Genomic DNA, 20,668 nt, shown 5'->3' on the forward strand with positions numbered 1-20,668 from the left:
AGAACATTTACACTGTGTTTATTCAGCTCCAGGACGTGAGGGCATGAACATCTACAAATAAACAGTATCTGCTTAGTCCCCTACTTGAGAAAGAGAAACATCGATTATAAGAACAAAAATAAATATTCTGTATTTAAGATATATGCAACCGATTACAGAGAATCGCAAAGATTCAGAAGTCAGTGGAGTTTCATGTGAAATGCACTTAAGCCATGAAGGTCTGCACCTCCTATTCTTAAATAATCAGTAAGCACTGAAATATAGGCATAAATGGAAACTACTACTAAGTTCATTCTAAGTAGGGCAATGATATGAAATGGCACGTATATCCAACCAGGCACCAAGTCCTTGAACACTGATGCCTCCCCTGATGCTGTGTGTGAGCATCAGTCAAAACCATATGGTGTAATTATTTATTTCTACTGATTGAGGTGTGAAACCTGAGCAAGTTTAAACTACTGAAAAGTATTCCAGGTGTTACTGCCAGTGATAGAGCCCGACCGATCACGGATTTCTGGGTCCAGTACCAACAGTCTCCAAGGTTACGCATTCCTGTTAACTAACCATTGTCTTTTGCTCAGCAGTCATTTTGGGAAGAACATACAACACAGGATTAAATAAAATATACAAGAGAATACATTAATTTACACATTGAGAAAATAAACGTCAACCTTATTACTTGGCTACTTCAAATACATCACTTTGAAATGCATTAGGAGGAGGTATCTTTAAATGTATTGTAACTTATCTACAATACCTAGGTAATTTACTGGTAAAGAACATCTAATACCATGCATAAGTTTTACCACATCAGAAGGGTGATGACAGTTTTTAAAACAGTAAGGTAGGGTATAAATAGGCATTTAAATAAATAAATATATTTTCTATTGTTAGGCCTCGGAACTGCTATTAATTTCATTATTGCTGTTTAACAGCATTAACAGTGTCATCCATGATGAAAGTGAAGTAAATGAATGAAAAATGTACTCAATGAGACGGCGAAGACATGAAGATAGACCAAACATTTATGAGTAGTACTATGACCTTAAAACACGGAAGCACAATTCATGGAAGGACGTGGGACGTCTTTCTCATCCACTTTCGTTTGGTTTCAACCAAATAATCGGTCGGACTCTACGGTTAAGAGGCAGCGCTGGAGTAGAATATTTATGTAAATATACTCTCACCCCAGTCTTCAATTTGAGACCTAACATAGTACCATACAATTCTTTAGTTTTTGTGCACTCTGTGAGAAGACTAAATTAAAAAAAAAAGGAAACATTCAAATCTAAAATGGTCTCTGACAGGCACCATCACTTATTCTAAAGTTTCTACAGTATCACTGTCCCTACCAGAGGTAGTATCGCGTCAATGCCAGTCTTAAGTGTCCTTTAAAGTAAAATATTTGAAAATACAACAGTACAGGAGGCAACTCTTGCCAAGATCAGCATCTGGATTCGACACCATCTTGACAAATACAGCAGAAGAACCTGATGTTTTATGATTATTGGCATTAGGCCTTGGGTGGGGGAAGAGTTTCATAACAGAAGTATTATTTGATATCTTCCCTTGGAAAACCAAGATTGGAACATGGGTCTTATGGATCTGGGCCTCAGAGGAAAGGGTCCACATCCAGTCCCATGAAGGCGTTCGGGTCCATGTTGAAGGACTCAAAGGACTGCTGGGTGTTCTGGTGCATCTTCTGGTGGTGCCGCAGGTTGGACTTGCTAGAGAAACTCTTGTCGCAGAGAAGGCAGGAGAAGGGCTTCTCTTTGGTGTGGATGCGTCTGTGGCAGATGAGCTGGGTGGACACGCGGAAGGCCTTACCACACTCTAAGCACTGGTAGCGCTTGGGCTCAGTGTGAATACGCCGGTGGTTCTTGAGCGCCATCAGGTTGGTGAACTCTTTCTGGCACACGGAGCAGAAGAAGGAGCCCGTCTTGTGGCTGTTCTTGTGGTTGAGCAGAGACCCGGCGTGTCGGTACGTACGTCCGCAGTGCTCGCACACGTGGCTCTTTTCCTCTTTTCCAAACGCTTGGCTGCGTCCGTGCGGCTCAGCAAAGCCGCCGGGTGTTTGGCTATAAGCTGGGTCCATTTTTGGGAGACCCTGGAGCCCCATCTGTTGGTCAAGTCCAGACTCCCAGTCCAGGTCCTGCGGCATCTGCCTACCCTGCTGCTGACGCGATGGCACCTGCATGTTGCGGTGGACCTCCTGGTGCTGCTGAAAGCTGGCCTGGTTGGGGAAGTTCTGCTGGCACGGGCTGCAGTAATAAGGGAGTCCCTTGCTGTGCACCTCCATGTGGCTCTGCAAATGTGCAAACTCACAGAAGGTCTTTCCGCAGTCTGGGCAGCAGTGACGGGCCATCTGGGAATGGCTCTGGAGTTCAACGGGGTCAGTGAAGGTTTTGAGGCAGAGTGTACAATGGAGGAGGTCAGCAGAATGAGTCTTCTTATGGTTGAGGAGAGAGCCAGCGTGTCTGTAGGAGCGTCCACACTGATCACAGCTGGGCAGGAAAGAGGACAGAGAACTTTGTGTAAAGCCAACAACAAAGACAGCAAATGAAACAGTCATTCACATTCAAATGCAAGAGACTGACCATTAGCCAGGTTGTCAAATTAGCATAATTAACAAGAATTTACTTTATTTAAAAACACATATTAAAGCTAAACATTCACTCCAGCATGACGTGATAATTTACTCACGTATAACACTTGTCTCCGCCATCCTGGCTGACTGCAGAGGTCGATGTGCCATTTCTGTAACAGCGATGTCTCTTGAGTCCAGACTTTCCCTGGAAGCGTTTACCACACGTTTGACAGCTGTAATGGGTGACTCCCCTGGCATGGATCTTTTGGTGGTTGTAAAGGATACTAGAGAGTCGGAAAGCCTTGCCACACGTTGGACAAACATATTTCTTCTTTTGTGTGTGAATGCGTGTATGATTACGCAGCGCCATTGGATTCGAAAAAGGCTTGGCACAGAACGAACAGGTGAAATGGCCAGTTTTGTGCGTGTTCTTATGATTTAGCAGACTGCCGGCGTGACGGTAGCTTCGGCCACAGATGTTACACTTGAACGGCCGTTCCTCTTTTGCCACGCGTGCATTGCCGCCGCCATTATGATCAGCACCTAGAGAGTGAGGACCAGGCCCTTTGCTACAGGGGTGGTCTGCAAGTTGGTCAGCCGTGGGAAATACCAAGCAGCAACCCTTGCATGTTAATTCTTTTGCTCGCCGGCGACCCCTACCCTTCCCTCTCGCCGCTGCCGCGCTCTTGCGGTTGTGAGAACAAGTGTGGTTCAGTAACTGCTTCTTCCCCCGGAACGCTTTCCCACAGTCCTGGCAGCAGTGCTTCTTCACGGAGAAGTGAATACGCAAGTGATTCTTCATGGCCAGCTGGTTGGTGTAGGTATTGTTGCACACGGCACAATAATACTCGCCCATCTTGTGAGAGTTTTTGTGGTTGACCAGGCTCCCGGCGTGCCGATAACTTCGCCCGCACTGGTCACAGACAAAAGGCCGGGGGTCACCGGGATCCCCCGGCTGGCCTTCCTTCTTCGGGCTGCCCCGTTCACCGCCGGGGGGGTCTTTCTGCTTGCGGCGTCGGCTGCTTCGCTTTCGACTGCCGTTACTGGGCTGCGACCCACTCACGGAGACGCTGCCGCTCATCTGCATGAGGGTCTGAATCTGTTTGTTGAGCTCCTCGATCTTGGCTTTGTTTTCCTGGTGAACTCTTTGATGGTTCAACAGTTGCTTGTGGATCTTGAAAGCTTTCCCGCATTCTGTACAACTGTGCCTAGCGGAGACAGGAGAATAGAGTTACTACATTTATGCAGAAAATTATAAATGATAATAGGTAAACAGTGGACACGACACAACTGTAGAAACTTGAAATAATACAGATTTGAAGCCTTGTATATTTTCACTTACTTTTTAACATCAAAGTGTGTTCTCTGGTGGTTCTTTAGGGCCAGCAGGTTGTAAAAGCGCTTCTGGCAAACAAAACAGCGGAATACCCCCGTTTTGTGCGACTTCTTGTGATTTAGGAGCGAGCCAGCGTGTCTGTACGAGCGTCCGCACTGGTCGCACCTGTACTGCCTCCCTTCACTGTCTGGACAGTCCCTCAAATATGCAGGTTCTTGCCCAAAAGCACTCCCAAGATCTGGTTTTTCATCATACGGTTCAATATCCTCAGCTCTTTGTCCAGTGCAGTTGTGGCTCTCAAGGTGATGGACGCTCATACAGGCTACACCGCACTTCCCACAGATAATGTTCTCGGCTTCTTCTTTTGGTTTGAGTCCATTCTTGTTCGGGGTGACGTATTGCTCTGCTTGCTCACCCACTGTATTGCCGTGCAGAAGCTGATGGGTGAGTAGGTCCTGTTTCTTTGTGAAACTCTCTCCACAAGTGCTACAAATGATCAGACTACAGTCACCTTGCTGGATCTCACCCGGTTCATCATCTTTCTCTGCCTCAAGGGAGGACATGGATGAGGGTCCAGACGTTGATGGCGTGCCATGGGCTTGAGTGTGTCCACGGAGGTGGGTCCTCAGGGCACGCATACTTGTGTAGTGGTTCCCACACACAGAGCACTGATACATTTCTCCATCGTCTTCCTCATCACCAACATCCTCACAGTGGCCCTTATCTTCATTATCGCTCATCTCACTGTGCATAGTGTCATGAAAGTTCTGCTCTGTAAAATAAGTCTCCGTTGTACTACCATTGTGTCCCTCAAACCTGACGCACTCCCCCGAATCTCCCAAAGGGTGTTCATGATTTGAAGCCTCGAAGTCCATATGACTATCTGACTCGTCGGTCATCGACTGATACTGCTGATTCAGGAGAGGACACACGTGAGACTTGATCCCTGCAATGTCAGTAAATGTCTTTCCACAGTCTGCACACATGTGCCTCTCCATGAGGGCTTCATCCTGAGGTAAGTGCACGTGTCTGTCCTCAGAGAAGGAACCGTGAAACTGCTCCTGGAATCCCGTGTCCTCCAGCTCATTCATATTCTCATCATCGGAATCTCCAAGTTCCTGAGGGAGATCTAGAATGTCACTCACGTCGTCTTCGTGAGAAGGAAAACCCCCATGCTGATTTTCGTGCGTTAGCGGCTCCGAGGAAAGCCAGTCCCCCTCGGAACTGGGTAATACCAGGGTAGGCCTGCCCTTATGGATGCGAAGATGGCTGCGCAGGGCAGCCAGGTGTGGGTAGCTCTTGCGACAGATAGAACACTGGAAAATTCCTGTCTGGTGGGAACGCTTGTGGTTTATCAGACTACCTGCATGTCTGTAGCTCTTACCACAAACCTGGCATTTAAAACGGCGATCAGAGCTACCAGATTCATCCTGTTTAACATCATCTGTAGCTTGCTCTGATGATTCGGGGTCGAGGTTTTCTGACGGCAGGGCTAGATGCTCTCCCTGAGAATCTAAAAGAGGTGGATCATCACCTATGGGGTGAGGTACATATATATGACCATTTTCCATTGGCCCCTGGGTTTGGTCATAAACAGCTTTATCGAGTAACGGAGGCAACGGTGGAGTGTCACTGGAGGATGGATATGGATTAGACTCAGGAGACTGAGTAATATCATGATTATATGAAAAATGTTGGTCCTCTGGTACGCTAGCAGGGAGCTCAAAGGACACAGAAGAGGAGTTATGCAACATTACATGATTCTGAAAATCATCATCATTAGGAAATACTACCTGACAAAGGTGACAAAAAAAGACACTTGTGGCCCCATTTTGCACAACACTTGACACCTGTTCTGGTTTAGAGTCTGTGTAGGAAGCCTCAGGGGTCACAGTGGTAGCTGTGCTAGATCGACCTCTAGTTTTACTGTGGATTCGTTGGTGACTGTTAAGGGCAGCGAGATTGTTAAACTGTTTGAAACAGATTGGACACTCAAATATTCCCATTTGATGAGTTTTCTTGTGATTTATCAGGCTTCCATGATGTCTGTACGTCTTCTCGCACATGTCACATTTAAATGGTCGGTCCCCATTATCACCACTGGCTGTGGTGTCACTTTCATTGATGGAGCTTGGAATAAGCTCAGACATCAAGCCATTGCTGAAGCTGTTTTCAGGGGAAACATCCAAATCCATGCCGGAGGGAAGATCTGACATCATACTGAAATCCTGTTCACCTACTTCCTGCACTTGGTCATCTTCACAATTGCTCTCGGGCTGATTTTGTGTAAAATCACTACTCCTGGTCCTCGCACGAAACTCTCTGTTGCGATGGACCTTCTGATGAGTGGCCAGCTGCGTTCCCAGGCGAAAGGCTTTGCCACACTCTGTACAAGAATATTTCTTGCGCGATGTGTGAATGCGCAAATGACTTTTGAGAGCCAGTGCGTTAGACAGCTTACGAGCACATATATGACACTGAAAGGATCCGACCTCGTGCGTCTTCTTGTGATTAGCCAAACTGCCAGCATGTCTGTATCCTCGTCCACATTCATCACATTTAAACTTCCGATCATCTTCTGACTGATGATAAGTCTCTGTATGCTCCAAGAGACTGGGCATGTTTGAACATACTATACCACAATGCTTGCATAAAAAGCCTTTGGTCCTGCCTGGCTCCTGCATAGCCATAACAGTACTATATAATTATATAAAATATTAATAAGAGCCAGTCTGAACATGGGACATGGGGCACCTTTTTTCAAAGGTGAGGTCCTTGTCCTCACTGTCATCAAAGAGGTGTTGTAAGTGAAGTCCATATACAAAGGCAGCATTTACTAAAGAAGAAATGAAATTCTCTTCCATGCCATTGAAAACTTGACAAAGGCGTTCGTATGAGCACAAGCAGTGGTTTGACGCTGTAGGAGAGAAAGAGAGAGATCAAGATGAAAAGTCTGTACAGTGCCACTTGGTGTGAGGGTATGCAAACAATGTTTCAGACTAATGGGTTCACAACGGGCTACATGCGGTTCCACTTGTTGGCGTGCTCGTTCGATATTAGGTAAACACTTATCCAACAAATAGTTAAGATTTAAATATTAATTATGCCCTATATCGCAGATAATATTAATCACGGGCACAATATAATTTCTGATTAAAATAAATGCTAACGTTTTAAAGCAAGATATACAAGCGTGACTTTAAAAAAAGGTTTTTCCCCATAACCATGATTTAGCACAGCTTGTCAGTTAACAACTATTAGATATACTACTTTTATACCATTTTAAATCGTGTCATTCTCGTACATCAGGACCGTTTTGATAGAGACACGTTGATATTTCACCGCTAGATTCATGATTTAGTCGAAGTCAGATCAGAACAAGATGGCTAGCCACCCGGCTAACACAATGGACGTCTATTTACACAGTAAACAGTCCCCTCGCCTGCTAGCTAGCTGGGCAAACACAACCTTGTCAGCAAGACGGTCGACATTATATATTCTACTCAGCACCACATTATAAACTAAAATAACGAACTAGGCGCGAAGACGAGAGCAGCCTGAGGCGAATGTTAATGTAAACACATCTGAGGCGGCGGAGTGCGCGAGCGCCCCGCTTTAGCCCCGCGAGCTAACGCGCGAGCTAGCGCTTCAAGCCCCGCGCGCGGAGGACCGCGAAATCGATACGACACCGTTTTACACCCGTTTGACAAACGGCGACCGACAGTACGTACTTATGGTGTCGCGGAACCGCTGGGACGTTTAGTTAAGCGGAGTTGTAATATCCATTGATGTTTGACTCAGGGCGGGCGTACGCGTCCCCGTTCTCGCCAATTGTCTTTTTCCATTCGCACCAACACACTTCCGGCTGCCGTCGCCTAGAAACAGGAAGTGTGCGGCAGCGAAAACGCTCCGGCGGCGGCGGGTTAAACGTCCACAAACATTTAACCCCGTCAAGTCGCTCCATTTACTGGACGCGCAGTTGAAACCACAACAAAACACCCCTTCCCAGTTCAACACCGCGAACATTTACACACAAAAATATTATTGGCGCCACAATAATTCGACGGTAAACACTTTGTTTACCCCGCACAGCTGTGCACGTAGCCCTGCTAACCCAGCTAGCCGCGTCTCTCCTCCCACAACACACAGTCCCATCATCTAGCTAACACGCTAGCCGGCTAAAGCGTCGGCGACGCGAATTCATGTCGAATACGGCGCTTTTTCACGCGGGAAACACAACCTCGGGGTCTTAACATCACGTTTACTGGTAAGAAACGGCCGCGCGAAGTTGTAAGAACTTCAGTCGGGGCGCACACCGACACACCGCGACCAGCTACACGTCCTCGCTCGTTCAGCGGTCCTAAAGCCAGCCATTTTGTGTCGTGTCGGCTAATAATGTTGCAGTTGGTACAGGTTTAAACGCATATTTATTTAACCAGACAAACGGCCGTCGCGTTACCTTGTTAACACTGACCCGCCTAGTGATTTAAGAGATGTTTCATCTCAACACAACCAAGTGTTGCGGTCTATACATTAGCTAGCTGACTTCCTTTTTAACGAGTGCTTTGCCTAATTGTCCCTGAGGTCCTAATGCCGGCCATTTTGTGTCGTCTCGTATTCTTTTTTACATTCTCTGGTCACTTGATTAAATGAAAATAACATGTTTTTCGTCTAAAACAAATATCTTTGCTAAAGTAAAAGAAATGAGGCAAACTCATCAACCATATGACATTCAGAGACCTATAACCCACTCTTATTAATTTACAGAATAAGAATGGCCTCTCCGGCGCCAGGTAGCCCATCTACAGCAGAGCAGGACATCCCACCGCCTCCTGAGACTGAGCCCAGTGAAGAGAAGGAGGACGCAACTCAGCAAATGACAAAGAGACGAAGCAAAGGGAAACCAGTGAAATCTCAGCACACTTTAAAATGCTCAGCTTGTCAGGAAGCCTTTTTCAGCCCCACGAGTCTACGGAGCCACAAACTCTTGGCTCACGGTAAGGAGAAGCAGCCGTACACCTGTGGCCAGTGCAGTAAGGCGTTCTCCAGCCGCGCCCAGCTCTCCAAACATCAGCGCTCTCATTCTGGTCAACGTCCATATCAGTGCTCGCAGTGTCATAAAGCATACAAAACACAGACGGAGCTCCGAAACCACAGCCGATCCCACACTGGAGAGAAACCCTTTGTGTGTACGGAGTGTGGCAAGGCCTTCATGCAAGCCATTTGCCTACGCATTCACATGACCCAGCACAGTGGCGAGAGGCCTCACTCGTGCCCTCACTGTTCGAAGAGCTATCCTACACTGTCAAAACTGAAAGTTCATCAGCGATCACACACGGGGGAGAAGCCTTACTACTGCACCGAGTGCGGGAAGAGTTTCGCAGACCCCTCCGTGTACCGCAAGCACCGGCGGAATCACCAGGGCCACCGGCCTTATTCTTGCGGTCAGTGCGGCAAGACGTACACGGAGCTCAAAGATCTGAAGAACCACGAGCGCTCGCACACGGGAGAGAAGCCGTACCTCTGCTCCGACTGCGGCAAGGCCTTCTCGCGCTCGTCCTCCCTGGCGTGCCACCTGCGCATTCACTCGCAGAGCAAGCCCTACCAGTGTGAGCAGTGCGGAAAAGGCTTCACCCAGCTCTCCTCCTACCAGTCCCACCTGCGTACGCACTCCGGCGAGAAGCCCTTCCTCTGTCCGCAGTGCGGCAAAATGTTCTCGGACCCTTCCAGCTTCCGCCGGCACCAACGGGCGCATCAAGGCTTCAAGCCGTATCCCTGCGACAAGTGCACGAAGAGGTTTCGGCAGCCGGCCGACCTGGCCGTGCACCAGCGCGTGCATTCGGGCCAGAGGCCGTACAAGTGCCAGAACTGCGACAAGGCCTTCGTGGCCTCGTGGGACCTGCGGCGGCACATGCTGGTGCACACGGGGCTGCGGCCCTTTTCTTGCACCGAATGCGGCAAGTCGTTCGCCGAGCGCTCCAGCCTCAACAAGCACAGGAGGGTGCACTCCGGTGAGCGCCCCTTCAAGTGCCAGATGTGCTTCAAGTCGTTCGTCGTGTCATCCAGCCTTCGCAAGCACGAGAGGACGCACTTGGCCGAACGGCCCCCTCACCAGCAGCCGGTGCCCGAGTCCGCGCAGGGCTTCCCCGCCGCTACCGGCCCGCAGTTCTCCTGCGTTCGCTGTGACGTGCTGTTCGGCACGTGGGAGGAGATGCAGACGCACGCCGGGCTCCACTGCGTCTCCCCGCCGCCTGACCCCGCCGTCGCGCCTCTCCCCGTCGGCCCGTACGCGTGCGCCACGTGCCAGGCCGAGTTCGCCCAGCCGTCGGCTCTGCAGGCGCACGAGAAGATGCACCCCAAGCCGCGGCCGCACGTCTGCGACTGCGGCAAAGGCTTCCTGAACAAAGCCGGGCTTCGCAAGCACCAGCGCATCCACTCCACCAGCCGGCCGCACTGCTGCTTGATCTGCGGCAAGGCCTTCCTTTTCGCCGCTTACCTTCGCAAGCACCTGCGCACCCACCGCGACGTCGAGACCTCGTCCCTGCCACAGACGGACATAGAGCACACGCAGCCCCTGCCCTCTCCGCCGGACGCATCCCCGCCGGCAGACTCCGAGCCTGCTACTATTTCTCTGACTGTGCCCGTCACTGTGCCAGTGTCTGCCTTCCAGACCATGTCGGCCCATGTATATATAGACAAGGAAGAGGAGCTGTGACATTATTGCACGTTGGCCTTGATTTTTTTGACCACTGTTTACACACGGGATCCGTTAATAAGGATGCGGTCCTGTGCAAAAAGGCAAAACGCAGGCATGCAAACATTTGTGTTAAACATTTGCCACTACTTATTAAATCCAGTAATTTGTTTTAATTACGGATCTAAAATGGTCATGTTCATACACTGACAACTGATGTAATGTTGGTGATTTAAACTTAATTGAAACTCTTCCTTATTTAAACGAATTCATTTCATTACACAAACAATATGGAATTTGTTTCATTGTTGCTTCTCCTTTGAATTTTATGCCCAGGGATGTTTGGTGATCAAGGGTGGAAAAGAAATCCAAATTTCTTGAAGAGGTTTTTAATCTGAGATCACATTGTTTTAGAGTTTGCTGCCAAGGTCTCTTTCCTCCCCTTTGCTCATTCCATATGCCTTATTACGAGTCAGTATTTCCCATGAAGTCAATGATCATTTAGCTAAGTTAATACTGGGTTGTATCTCATCCTGCACATGCCCCATCACCCTTGCCTGCTCAAATGTCAATGTGCTGTGGCCATTCTGTAATCAATAAAGTTACACTGAATGAGGTCACCTTGACTTCCTTCCCCCAGTTCTGATTGTGTCGGGTTTTTACGTATTCATGTGGAGCCTAATGCACCTTAAATGACATTACTTTGCTTCATGGAAGACCTTCAACAGATGAAACAAGCTTGTCGAAGAAAAAAAAAGTGATAATAATGTGCTGAGCAGTTTGGGTAACACAAATTTTGATGATGCAGGAGTTTAGCACACCATATAAACGAAGGGCTCAAAATAGCATCGTGAGATTTGCTGTAACAGTGAAGACAGCAACCTTCTTCCTGCCAGACATATTCAATTGGTATGTTTTTGACAAATACATAAAGTGTGCAAAGTATACTTGTCATGTATTATATTTTTGAACATAGTCAACTAAATAAGAAACTACATTGCTATAATTCACAGCTTCAAAAGGACTTACCAAGTGAATTAGAATGCTATGTACTGATGTGTGCCATTTTCAAGGATTCTACTTTAGAAAATCCAGTAAAGCATATTTATGAATGTATAAAATACATGTTTGTGTTATATGACAGGAGAGCGTCCAGCTAAGTGGCATGGCAGCGATAGTTACTGGGCTTATCCCGATCCTGCGCACCGCCGTGGACACCACCACCACCTACAAAGGTCGTATGGTGTGGTTCGGCTTCCTCTGCATTCGCCTCGTGACCCTTTTCGTGGCAGAGATGCCCTGGTTCAAGCTCGATTCGGATTTCAGCTGCAACGACACCAGTGACAGCTTGTGTACCAGGGCCTGCTTTAACCGGCACTTTGACCGGTCTTCGGTAATGACGTGGAACTTCCTCTTCGTCCTGCTCATCCTCTCTGTTCTCCTGATGGAGCTGTTTACCGCCCACATGCGCGCCGTGTTTCAGAAGAGGAGCACCAGGGAGAAGAGTGGGGGGGAGGCGGAAGCCCAAGGAGATGTGAAGGGTTCGAGTGGGTTTGCTCCCGACCCGGCGGGCTTGATGGCCCTGGACATGCACAAAAGCAGGAAAACGGTTCTGTTTTATCTCCTCAGCGTGGTGCTCCGGATTGCTGTGGAGGTTTGGTTTGTGCACGTATTGCTTAATTGGAACCTGCCTAAACTGGAAGAGCGCATATTCCAGTGTAAAGTGGAAACGTGCCCGAAGCACTTCTGTCTGGTGCGGGCCGCAGCAGAAAAGCGTATGTCCATCTACGCTCTCCTGTCCATCTCTGGCATGGTCATCTTCATCAGTTCGGTGTTCTGTCTCTACGTCATTGCCCACTACTTCTGTAACTTCTGGACCCAAAGGTCTCAGAACGTCTAAGTCTCAGAGTGACCTTTAGTACACATGAACAAATATGGCCTGTTCGCTTGTTTTTGTTCTAACATTTTTTAAATAATAATCTTTAATGTTCAGTTCAGTGTTACCTCTGTATGAATAATCTAACTGCATTGTAAAAAGTTGTAAATATTTCTAACAGTGAAGACTGTCACAATCCGTTTTGCCTTGTGCTAATCGTGGTGTTTCTGACCCAAGCACTTTTGTGTTTATGGTTGAGGTGTAAGGGTGTTTTCTCTCTCTCTCTCTCTCTCTCTCTCTCTCTCTCTCTCTCTCTCTCTCTCTCTCTCTCTTTCTTTGTATGTCTCCACATAAAATAAACTCCTGAAAAAACATAATCTATACAAAGCCATTGTTCTTTTCCTAACATGCATTTTTAATTTTGTTCATCTTTGCAGTTAAAATACACTAAATGATTTCATCACTCATTTGTTAAAAGATCACACACATTAATACTATAATTCTATAAAACTATATTGATAAATTATAATTATATATTTGATAAGGCAGATATTAGCGAACAGAAGGGAGTTTGGGATATAAGCAGTTAGCTAGTTAAGAACAGGCCCGTAGCCAGGGGGGATCGGAGGGTTCATTGACACCCCCCCCCCCCACGCCCCCCCCCCCCCCCCCCCCGCATCAAATCTCACTCCTACTGATTTTGAAAAGTTGGCAACCATGCTTGTAATGAATAAAATATGTGTAAATTAAAAGGTTTGAAGTGTGCTCGCGTATTTAGGGGGTATTGGAGTAGAGAGCCAAATGAAGTCCACTTTTGGGGGGAAAAGACCCCCCCCATCACAATGCTACGGGCCTGTAAGAAGCTAGAACCTCTAGTGTTGCCTTTCTCACAAACTTCAGCTGCTCAACCAATTCATGATTAGGCTGTTTAATTATTCTATGCAGTGCTGTTGTTGCAGTTGTCAGTTTTGCAGCATTTTATCTGCACGTCTGCAGGTGGAGGTGTTTGACATTCCTTGTCGCAGGCACATCTGTGCACCTCACCGTCTGAAATACAAATCACAAGACCATAAACCTCATGTTGGAAGCATTAGCATTATTCAATTTATGCAACGGAAGATTTATTCAATTACAACTAAGGAGTACTTGACTTTACTAAAGACTTTTGATCAACGTACATGCTGATCCACGCAAGAAGATGGTAATGCAGTTGTCGAAACCTCTAGAACATTGTTTTTCAGCCATCACAGTGCAGTTGGGATGTTCCTTTATGCTCTCACAGTGCTTACAAATCAAGCTCTGGACAACTCCTGGCACAAGGATGGGTTAAGATTTTACAAAAAGACACGACTAACACTTTGAAGGAAATTCTTTGTCATTTAGATAAGTAATTACATATTTTGCCATTGTTTCACATGGCAGGTTACTTGGAATAAAAAGTGCAGCTTACTTTAGGATATCTGGTGTGAAAAAACCACTGATGAACTTACCAAAAATCACAGCTCCCAACATAATAAGTAGTACAAATCGGGGTCCCATCCTTCAGTGGTAACTGAATGCTGAATGCTGGAAATAGATCTAACTTGTATCTTCAACTTCAACTTCCAAATGTAGAATATGTAATGAAGAAAATCCTATTTAGAAAGTCTTAAACATAATATAACAGCTGCTCTGTGAGTACGTACTGAGAACACTTCACCTCCTCAGCCCAGTTTGAAAGCTGTCTTTGTATGTGTATATATAATAGCCCAAGACACCCGATAACTGGTGTGCAGCAAATGTTCTCAATGTTCACTGCCTCCTCACAGGGATCACATATCCTCTATGGCCTTATTGGTTTCTACAGGAAATAGTGTAAGATAACATATTATATGATTCATAACATAAACTCTTCTTCAAACAACAAAATTTAAAGATACATGTTCTTATCTTATTGCCTATTGGCCATTACATTTGGGTGCAAGTATGTTCACATGTTCCAAGAGTAGATTCACTTGCGATTGAATCTCTGATATATTTTTGACCTGTTTAAACTGACATAAATATATTTAATGAAATAAATTAAAGAATTAAGCTAAATAGTTCCTATAACATGATGTTATTATTATTATGACAATTTATTTAGAAGTCATTTAATCAAGTGTGAAAAAATTCTACATTACTACAGGATTGAGGTCACCCTTTGTGTTCAAGTAACAACGAAGAAACATTATGCTGGTGAAATATAATATGCAGGCCATGGGACATGAAGAGGATATGAAGATGTGTCTCTGGCATGCACCCTAAAGCATCTAGCCCCAATAACTGTCATAATTTCAAACGTGAAAAAATAGAACAAATATTTTTTATTGTATGTCATTTATAGCTGTTTACATCAAAACAAATGTCATCATATCACTATATAAAAATGTGTGTACACATATGTACAGAAACCAAAAATAATGACTGACAAAAAATAATACTTATAAAACAATAACTGCCATGTAGGTTATAGAAGTCTTTTAGCGAGTCTTTTGCAGTCCAGTGAAAGCTAGTGGTAGAGAGACATGATGTAATTCATGGACCTCTGTTTATACAGAAACATCGAAAGGATCATACCACACATCTGTGGAGAAAGGGGACAGTATTCATTTCAGGTGAATCTCAGTTTCCTATCCATAGGCAATATGAACACAGAGTACAGCACACAGTGTCTCCCACACCAGCATCGAGAGCAGTATACCTTGCCAATATTCCACACTGAAATCTCTGTTGAGATTTGGGAGATACAATAATGTAAATTAGCAAAAGCATCCAAATATATAAACACAATTTTGTCATTCAAAACTTTTCAAATATAAACAAAACACTTTCAAAACCATTTCAACTTAGCTGGGACTATTTTTTCTCCAAACCATGATTATGCACAAATTTGTAATTAAATGCAGAATCAGTTAGACTATAAATAATCATTCATGCAATGATCGCAATCCTACAAATGAATATTTATTGTCAAAGCAGTGTGTTTAATTAGTTTACTTTTAGTTTTAAAAAAGTTTCCTTATTTTCATGTAACGCTACCATGCACCATGATATTCTTGCTTTAGTGTGAATAACACTACAACATCACAGCAACAAAAACACACAGGGACCTGCAGAGCTGAACTTGGCTGACATGTGACTTTCTCAGGGGGCAACATCGGCAGTTGTAATTAAGACAACAGAATGTCACAAGGCACACCCACTGAAGAAACTACGACACATACAAAACACACGAGACATGGCAAATGCTGCAAAATATTACAAGAAGTGCATTTACTGTTGCTACATAGCATATGACAGTGAGATACGGTTTGTGTTATCTGCAAAAAGTTAATAATTCAAGAAGAAGAAAATATCTCACCTCCACGACAGCTATGGCAAGAACCACACCAAGAATAATCAGGAAGTGTTCATCTAGCCAGTCTGTAATAATGCCTTCACATCCCTAGTGCAAAGGATTAAAAAGTGAACAAGACCAAAAAAGAAATAACTAAATTAGCATGTAATTAAATAAGAGGCCATTTTAATGGTATAGTCTTTCAGCCCTATTGCAATTAAAAAATGTAGGTAATGCAATTTTGTGTAAAACGCAGGACATTTTTAGGCCTCTAGACCACTATAATGACTTTAGAGAAGCAGGTTATAAAGGTGGTCATACTGTACCTTATTAAAAATGCCACATGCACTATTTAGCTGAGGATGCATCCCACAGGCACATGGGTCTGAAGAAGCCGTATGATTTGTATAATTAGTTGTGGCATTGACATGGTAATAACAGGAGCAGTGGACTTCAACCATCACCCAGTCATGTGACCCATGCCAGCCACAGCACTGGACCTGAACGGATAAATGGATCAGCACATGTGGCTATTGAACACACATCAAAGGAGATAATGTACATACACATTGTTCAGGACATTTAGTGATGTACAACTTCATATCCAGTGACTTTTTTCTTGCCTCATTCTTTACATTTCTTAAGTTTGGATTGGGTTATACATTTCTAAAATATGGGTCGGGCTGTACATTTCTAAATTTGCATTGGGCCTCACCTCATGTTGAATAATCTGAAAAGTCCTTTCAAAATCTTGAAGAGACGATTCATTCTTTCCGAATGACTGAATAAGTTTAACAACATGGTCGTCTAGAGAACCTTTAAACTTGTGAGGGGAAATGAAAAAAAAGCCCTTAGGAATCTTTCATCCAAAGCAGAGGTGATATTTTAAAAGTCTTCTTAGTAAAAGATTATAACAGGCCAACAAAGCATGAAGTATTACACCGAGTGTAAGCCCCCACCTCAACACCCTCCCACCCCTTTCCCGCCATACACACACAAACAGAAAGAAAGGAGAAGCGTGTGTAAATGGGTGTAACCTCTGGTCATGCTTGACTTACTGCACTCCACTGTGTGAAGAGCAGAACGGCACCGACTATCTGAGCGATGAGCAGCAGGACAAGCAGGAAGACGTACTGCAGATAAACACGTGCTGCTTTAGCACAGACGCCTCTCACATACATAACCCACGTTACGGACTGTCAACTGAGATTGACATTTTTATCATGTGATTTTGTTTTAAGTAAAAAGTTAAAGTTTTTTTTTAGAACTCACAATCCCCAGCATGCATTTGACCCCCTTCAGCGCACCCAGACATCCCAGAAAGCCCAATAACACAGTGACAGAACCGACGATGATCAGTATATGGGCGAAAAGTGACAGGGAGATGTAGCGTGGGTCAGGTACTGTGAAAATAAACATTATATTATTGTATTGCATTTAGCCTCTGGATAAGGTTATGTTAATTATGAAATGTATAAATTACTTTCATTAAGGGTACATGAGGTTGCATGTCACTTTGACAGTAAATGACATTTTTTAAGTTTTAAAAGTTTTTAAAAAATTGTCAGAGGAAATTAAATAAAGGAATTTTAAAGATGTCTGATGTATATGGACTTGATCTCAATAACACGGCATAAACCAGAGATATGTATTTAACTAATGCATCACTTAAGTTAGAATTCTAATACTTACACAGAAAATTTGTCTCAGAAAACTTTATCCATAATCCAAGTGACAACAAAGCCGATCCTAGAAACTATGATAAGATGTTAAATATGTTTAATATGTTTACTATGTTTATTGTCTCATTTAATCCAAATTCTGTGGCAAAGCCTATTATTGGTCACTTAAGACCATAAACATAGACAACTTACAAGGAAGATTATATTGAAGAGAAACAGGAAGTACTTTGTGATACTCAGGCAGCATTCATTTGCCATATCTGCAATAAAACATCATTAGTCATTAATGATGGACTGATAATTCATTCCAAATTTAACCTGCTAAATCCTTAAGCAATATGTAAATCATTTAGTAATTTCTGAACATGTGGCAGACTGCTTTTAAAAAACGTGTTAAAAAAACAGGAAGTTAGTTCATAGACAAGATGATGGTAAAGTTCACTGCTTTTCTAGAATGTTCCTGTAGCTGATGTAGTGTATGCTAGAAGATCTTCAGAATGGCCCACACCCATCTCTGGACTGAAGAGAACAAAGACCATCTAGTCCCTCACCTGGAGCTATCTCACGTTACACTGGCTGGCTGAGGACATGGAGAGTATTATCTTTCACAGTAAAACCATTAACTATTGATACTAATGACACCATGTGAGTTTTTGTGATGTTTTACACACTCACACACACACATGCACACAAAATGCACGTATGTACGCATGCACACAAATACACACACACACACACACACACAAACACAAATTATACAAATGATATAGAATAATATAGAATAATTCATATATTTATCTATACATTGAATTCTCAATACAGCCATGTTTAACTAGCAACCCCCTTTCGCTCTTTCTTTCTCTCTCATTTTGTGGTAAATCAAACCAGTAGATCATAGACGTAGTTCGTCCGTACTCATTAATGTTAATCTGAAGAGTTCATATCATTAAAATATACGTTTCTTTTCTTTTCAATAGGTGGATTGCAGTCAATGGCATAACATAGACTCCACATCTCTGTAGTATAAAATACATTTCTAGAGCTTACCTCATGTGTAAAATGTCGGAGTCACGCGGATAACACAACGTGTGTGTGAAATATGTCAACCCTGCATGAGAGCCTTTGCATAAAATTCAGCATCTTAGAGCTGCCTCCTCGTTCCAGGCTGCATGCAAAACACCAGTGCAGTGCTACATGGCTCGTGAAACACTTCCTTTAAACACCTTCTATAAATAATACATCACCTGCTGCCATTTACCCAGATTGAACACAATGAATTCAAGAGTCAGCCGTATACAAACAAGCATATTTTCCAAAAACGTCCAAAGACCAAAACAAACAAAACCACAAACAAGCCGGATTATATATTAAGGCATTTATTTAGGTAGAAGATTAGGCCAGGGTTAAAGATTAGGCCAGGGTTTAAGTGCTCTGTCAGTTAGGACACACATTGCATAGTCTGCAATGAATCTGTACATCCTTCAGCTTTAGCTGTGTACAGAAACCTGGCTGTAAGCGGCCAGTTCAAACATCAGGTTATATGGTGTGGAAAAACACCAGTTGATCTGTGCTCAACAAACATCAGTATCATTCTTCATCAAACATCCGCTCGTCCTGACACAAATTCAACACTGTTTGTAATCAAACAGTACCGTTTGACGTCAGTCACCAATATGGTGTCCTCAGACCCTGATGTGAGAAAATGTATTGTGATAACGTGGGAAAGTATCACTTGTTACACATGGCCCCTCTCATGACTATTTATTATTTATTTATTCATTGACATTTGGGTCTTTTTGTTTATTTTAAAACAACACTGATTTTTATTAAGAGTGTCCTGCTAGATTTAAATCATCTCACAGGCACTTGATCTCCAGTTCAGTGTTTTAAATCATAGCAGTGACAGGAGTGACAGGAGTGACAGGAGTGATAGGAGTGACAGGAGTGAGGAGGATCAGACAAAAACATGAGCACAAAAAGGGTAAAAAATAGTGAATGAATACACACAAAAAAAGAAAAATGAGGGGGTGTGAGGTAATACGAGCTAATGGTAAACTCCTACCTGCACAAACTACTCTGTTGTCATGAGCACAGAGATTTTGTGGAGACTGGAGATACTACTACTGTCTGTAGTGGAAAAGTCCCGACAAGCTTCCTGCTGTAGCTCACACCTAGTCCTGCTGTAGCTCACATCTAGTCCTGCTGTAGCTCACGTCTAGTCCTGCTATAGCTCACGTCTAGTCCTGTTGTAGCTCACGTCTAGTCCTGCTGTAGCTCACGTCTAGTCCTGCTATAGCTCACGTCTAGTCCTGCTGTAGCTCACGTCTAGTCCTGCTATAGCTCACGTCTAGTCCTGCTGTAGCTCACGTCTAGTCCTGCTGTAGCTCACGTCTAATCCTGCTATAGCTCACGTCTAGTCCTGCTGTAGCTCACGTCTAGTCCTGCTATAGCTCACGTCTAGTCCTGCTGTACCTCACGTCTAGTCCTGCTGTAGCTCACGTCTAGTCCTGCTATAGCTCACGTCTAGTCCTGCTGTAGCTCACGTCTAGTCCTGCTATAGCTCACGTCTAGTCCTGCTGTAGCTCACGCCTAGTCCTGCTGTAGCTCCCGTCTAGTCCTGCTATAGCTCACGTCTATTCCTGTTGTAGCTCACGTCTAGTCCTGCTGTAGCTCACGTCTAGTCCTGCTATAGCTCACGTCTAGTCCTGCTGTAGCTCACGTCTAGTCCTGCTGTAGCTCACGTCTAATCCTGCTATAGCTCATGTCTAGTCCTGCTGTAGCTCACGTCTAGTCCTGCTATAGCTCACGTCTAGTCCTGCTGTACCTCACGTCTAATCCTGCTGTAGCTCACGTCTAGTCCTGCTGTAGCTCACGTCTAATCCTGCTATAGCTCACGTCTAGTCCTGCTGTAGCTCACGTCTAGTCCTGCTATAGCTCACGTCTAGTCCTGCTGTAGCTCACGTCTAGTCCTGCTGTAGCTCACGTCTAGTCCTGCTATAGCTCACGTCTAGTCCTGCTGTAGCTCACGTCTAGTCCTGCTATAGCTCACGTCTAGTCCTGCTGTAGCTCACGTCTAGTCCTGCTATAGCTCACGTCTAGTCCTGCTGTACCTCACGTCTAGTCCTGCTATAGCTC

General features: G+C 44.6%; 4 protein-coding genes across 9 annotated transcripts; 2 read left to right on the forward strand and 2 right to left on the reverse strand.

The window, feature by feature from the left end:
• Positions 1–2: 2 nt before the first annotated feature.
• On the reverse strand, positions 3–8,536 carry znf646 (zinc finger protein 646). Of its 3 annotated transcripts, none has more exons than XM_076999224.1 (4): positions 8,383–8,536; positions 3,930–6,840; positions 2,704–3,795; positions 3–2,504 (listed from the first exon to the last, which is right to left on the reverse strand). In XM_076999224.1, exons 2-4 carry the CDS (start codon positions 6,611–6,613, stop codon positions 1,613–1,615), a joined length of 4,668 nt encoding a protein of 1,555 aa, XP_076855339.1. In that variant the 5' UTR covers positions 6,614–6,840; positions 8,383–8,536; the 3' UTR covers positions 3–1,612. The 3 variants fall into 3 exon arrangements, with proteins under 3 accessions (XP_076855339.1, XP_076855338.1, XP_076855340.1); XM_076999223.1 differs by lacking the exon at positions 8,383–8,536 and adding an exon at positions 7,655–7,862; XM_076999225.1 differs by lacking the exon at positions 8,383–8,536 and adding an exon at positions 7,202–7,636.
• Positions 7,920–11,241, forward strand: znf668 (zinc finger protein 668). The gene is made up of 2 exons (XM_076999231.1): positions 7,920–8,190; positions 8,691–11,241. The coding sequence occupies exon 2, from the start codon at positions 8,698–8,700 to the stop codon at positions 10,636–10,638; it is 1,941 nt and encodes a 646-aa protein (XP_076855346.1). The 5' UTR covers positions 7,920–8,190; positions 8,691–8,697; the 3' UTR covers positions 10,639–11,241.
• Positions 11,242–11,471: 230 nt separating this feature from the next.
• On the forward strand, positions 11,472–12,856 carry gjz1 (gap junction protein zeta 1). The gene is made up of 2 exons (XM_076999239.1): positions 11,472–11,526; positions 11,762–12,856. The coding sequence occupies exon 2, from the start codon at positions 11,783–11,785 to the stop codon at positions 12,515–12,517; it is 735 nt and encodes a 244-aa protein (XP_076855354.1). The 5' UTR covers positions 11,472–11,526; positions 11,762–11,782; the 3' UTR covers positions 12,518–12,856.
• Positions 12,857–14,819: 1,963 nt separating this feature from the next.
• cd37 (CD37 molecule) lies at positions 14,820–18,727 on the reverse strand. 4 transcript variants are annotated; one of them, XM_076999238.1, is made up of 10 exons: positions 18,581–18,726; positions 17,726–17,793; positions 17,544–17,607; positions 17,124–17,254; positions 16,910–16,984; positions 16,567–16,674; positions 16,178–16,351; positions 15,876–15,959; positions 15,216–15,241; positions 14,820–15,098 (listed from the first exon to the last, which is right to left on the reverse strand). In XM_076999238.1, exons 2-10 carry the CDS (start codon positions 17,789–17,791, stop codon positions 15,086–15,088), a joined length of 741 nt encoding a protein of 246 aa, XP_076855353.1. In that variant the 5' UTR covers positions 17,792–17,793; positions 18,581–18,726; the 3' UTR covers positions 14,820–15,085. The 4 variants fall into 4 exon arrangements, 3 of the variants coding, with proteins under 3 accessions (XP_076855353.1, XP_076855351.1, XP_076855352.1); XR_013129919.1 differs by having other exon boundaries at positions 15,216–15,959; positions 18,581–18,725; XM_076999236.1 differs by having other exon boundaries at positions 14,820–15,241; positions 18,581–18,727.
• Between the last annotated feature and the right edge of the window lie 1,941 nt (positions 18,728–20,668).

This window comes from Brachyhypopomus gauderio, chromosome 3, assembly GCF_052324685.1.
Source record: "Brachyhypopomus gauderio isolate BG-103 chromosome 3, BGAUD_0.2, whole genome shotgun sequence".
Classification (NCBI taxonomy): domain Eukaryota; kingdom Metazoa; phylum Chordata; class Actinopteri; order Gymnotiformes; family Hypopomidae; genus Brachyhypopomus; species Brachyhypopomus gauderio.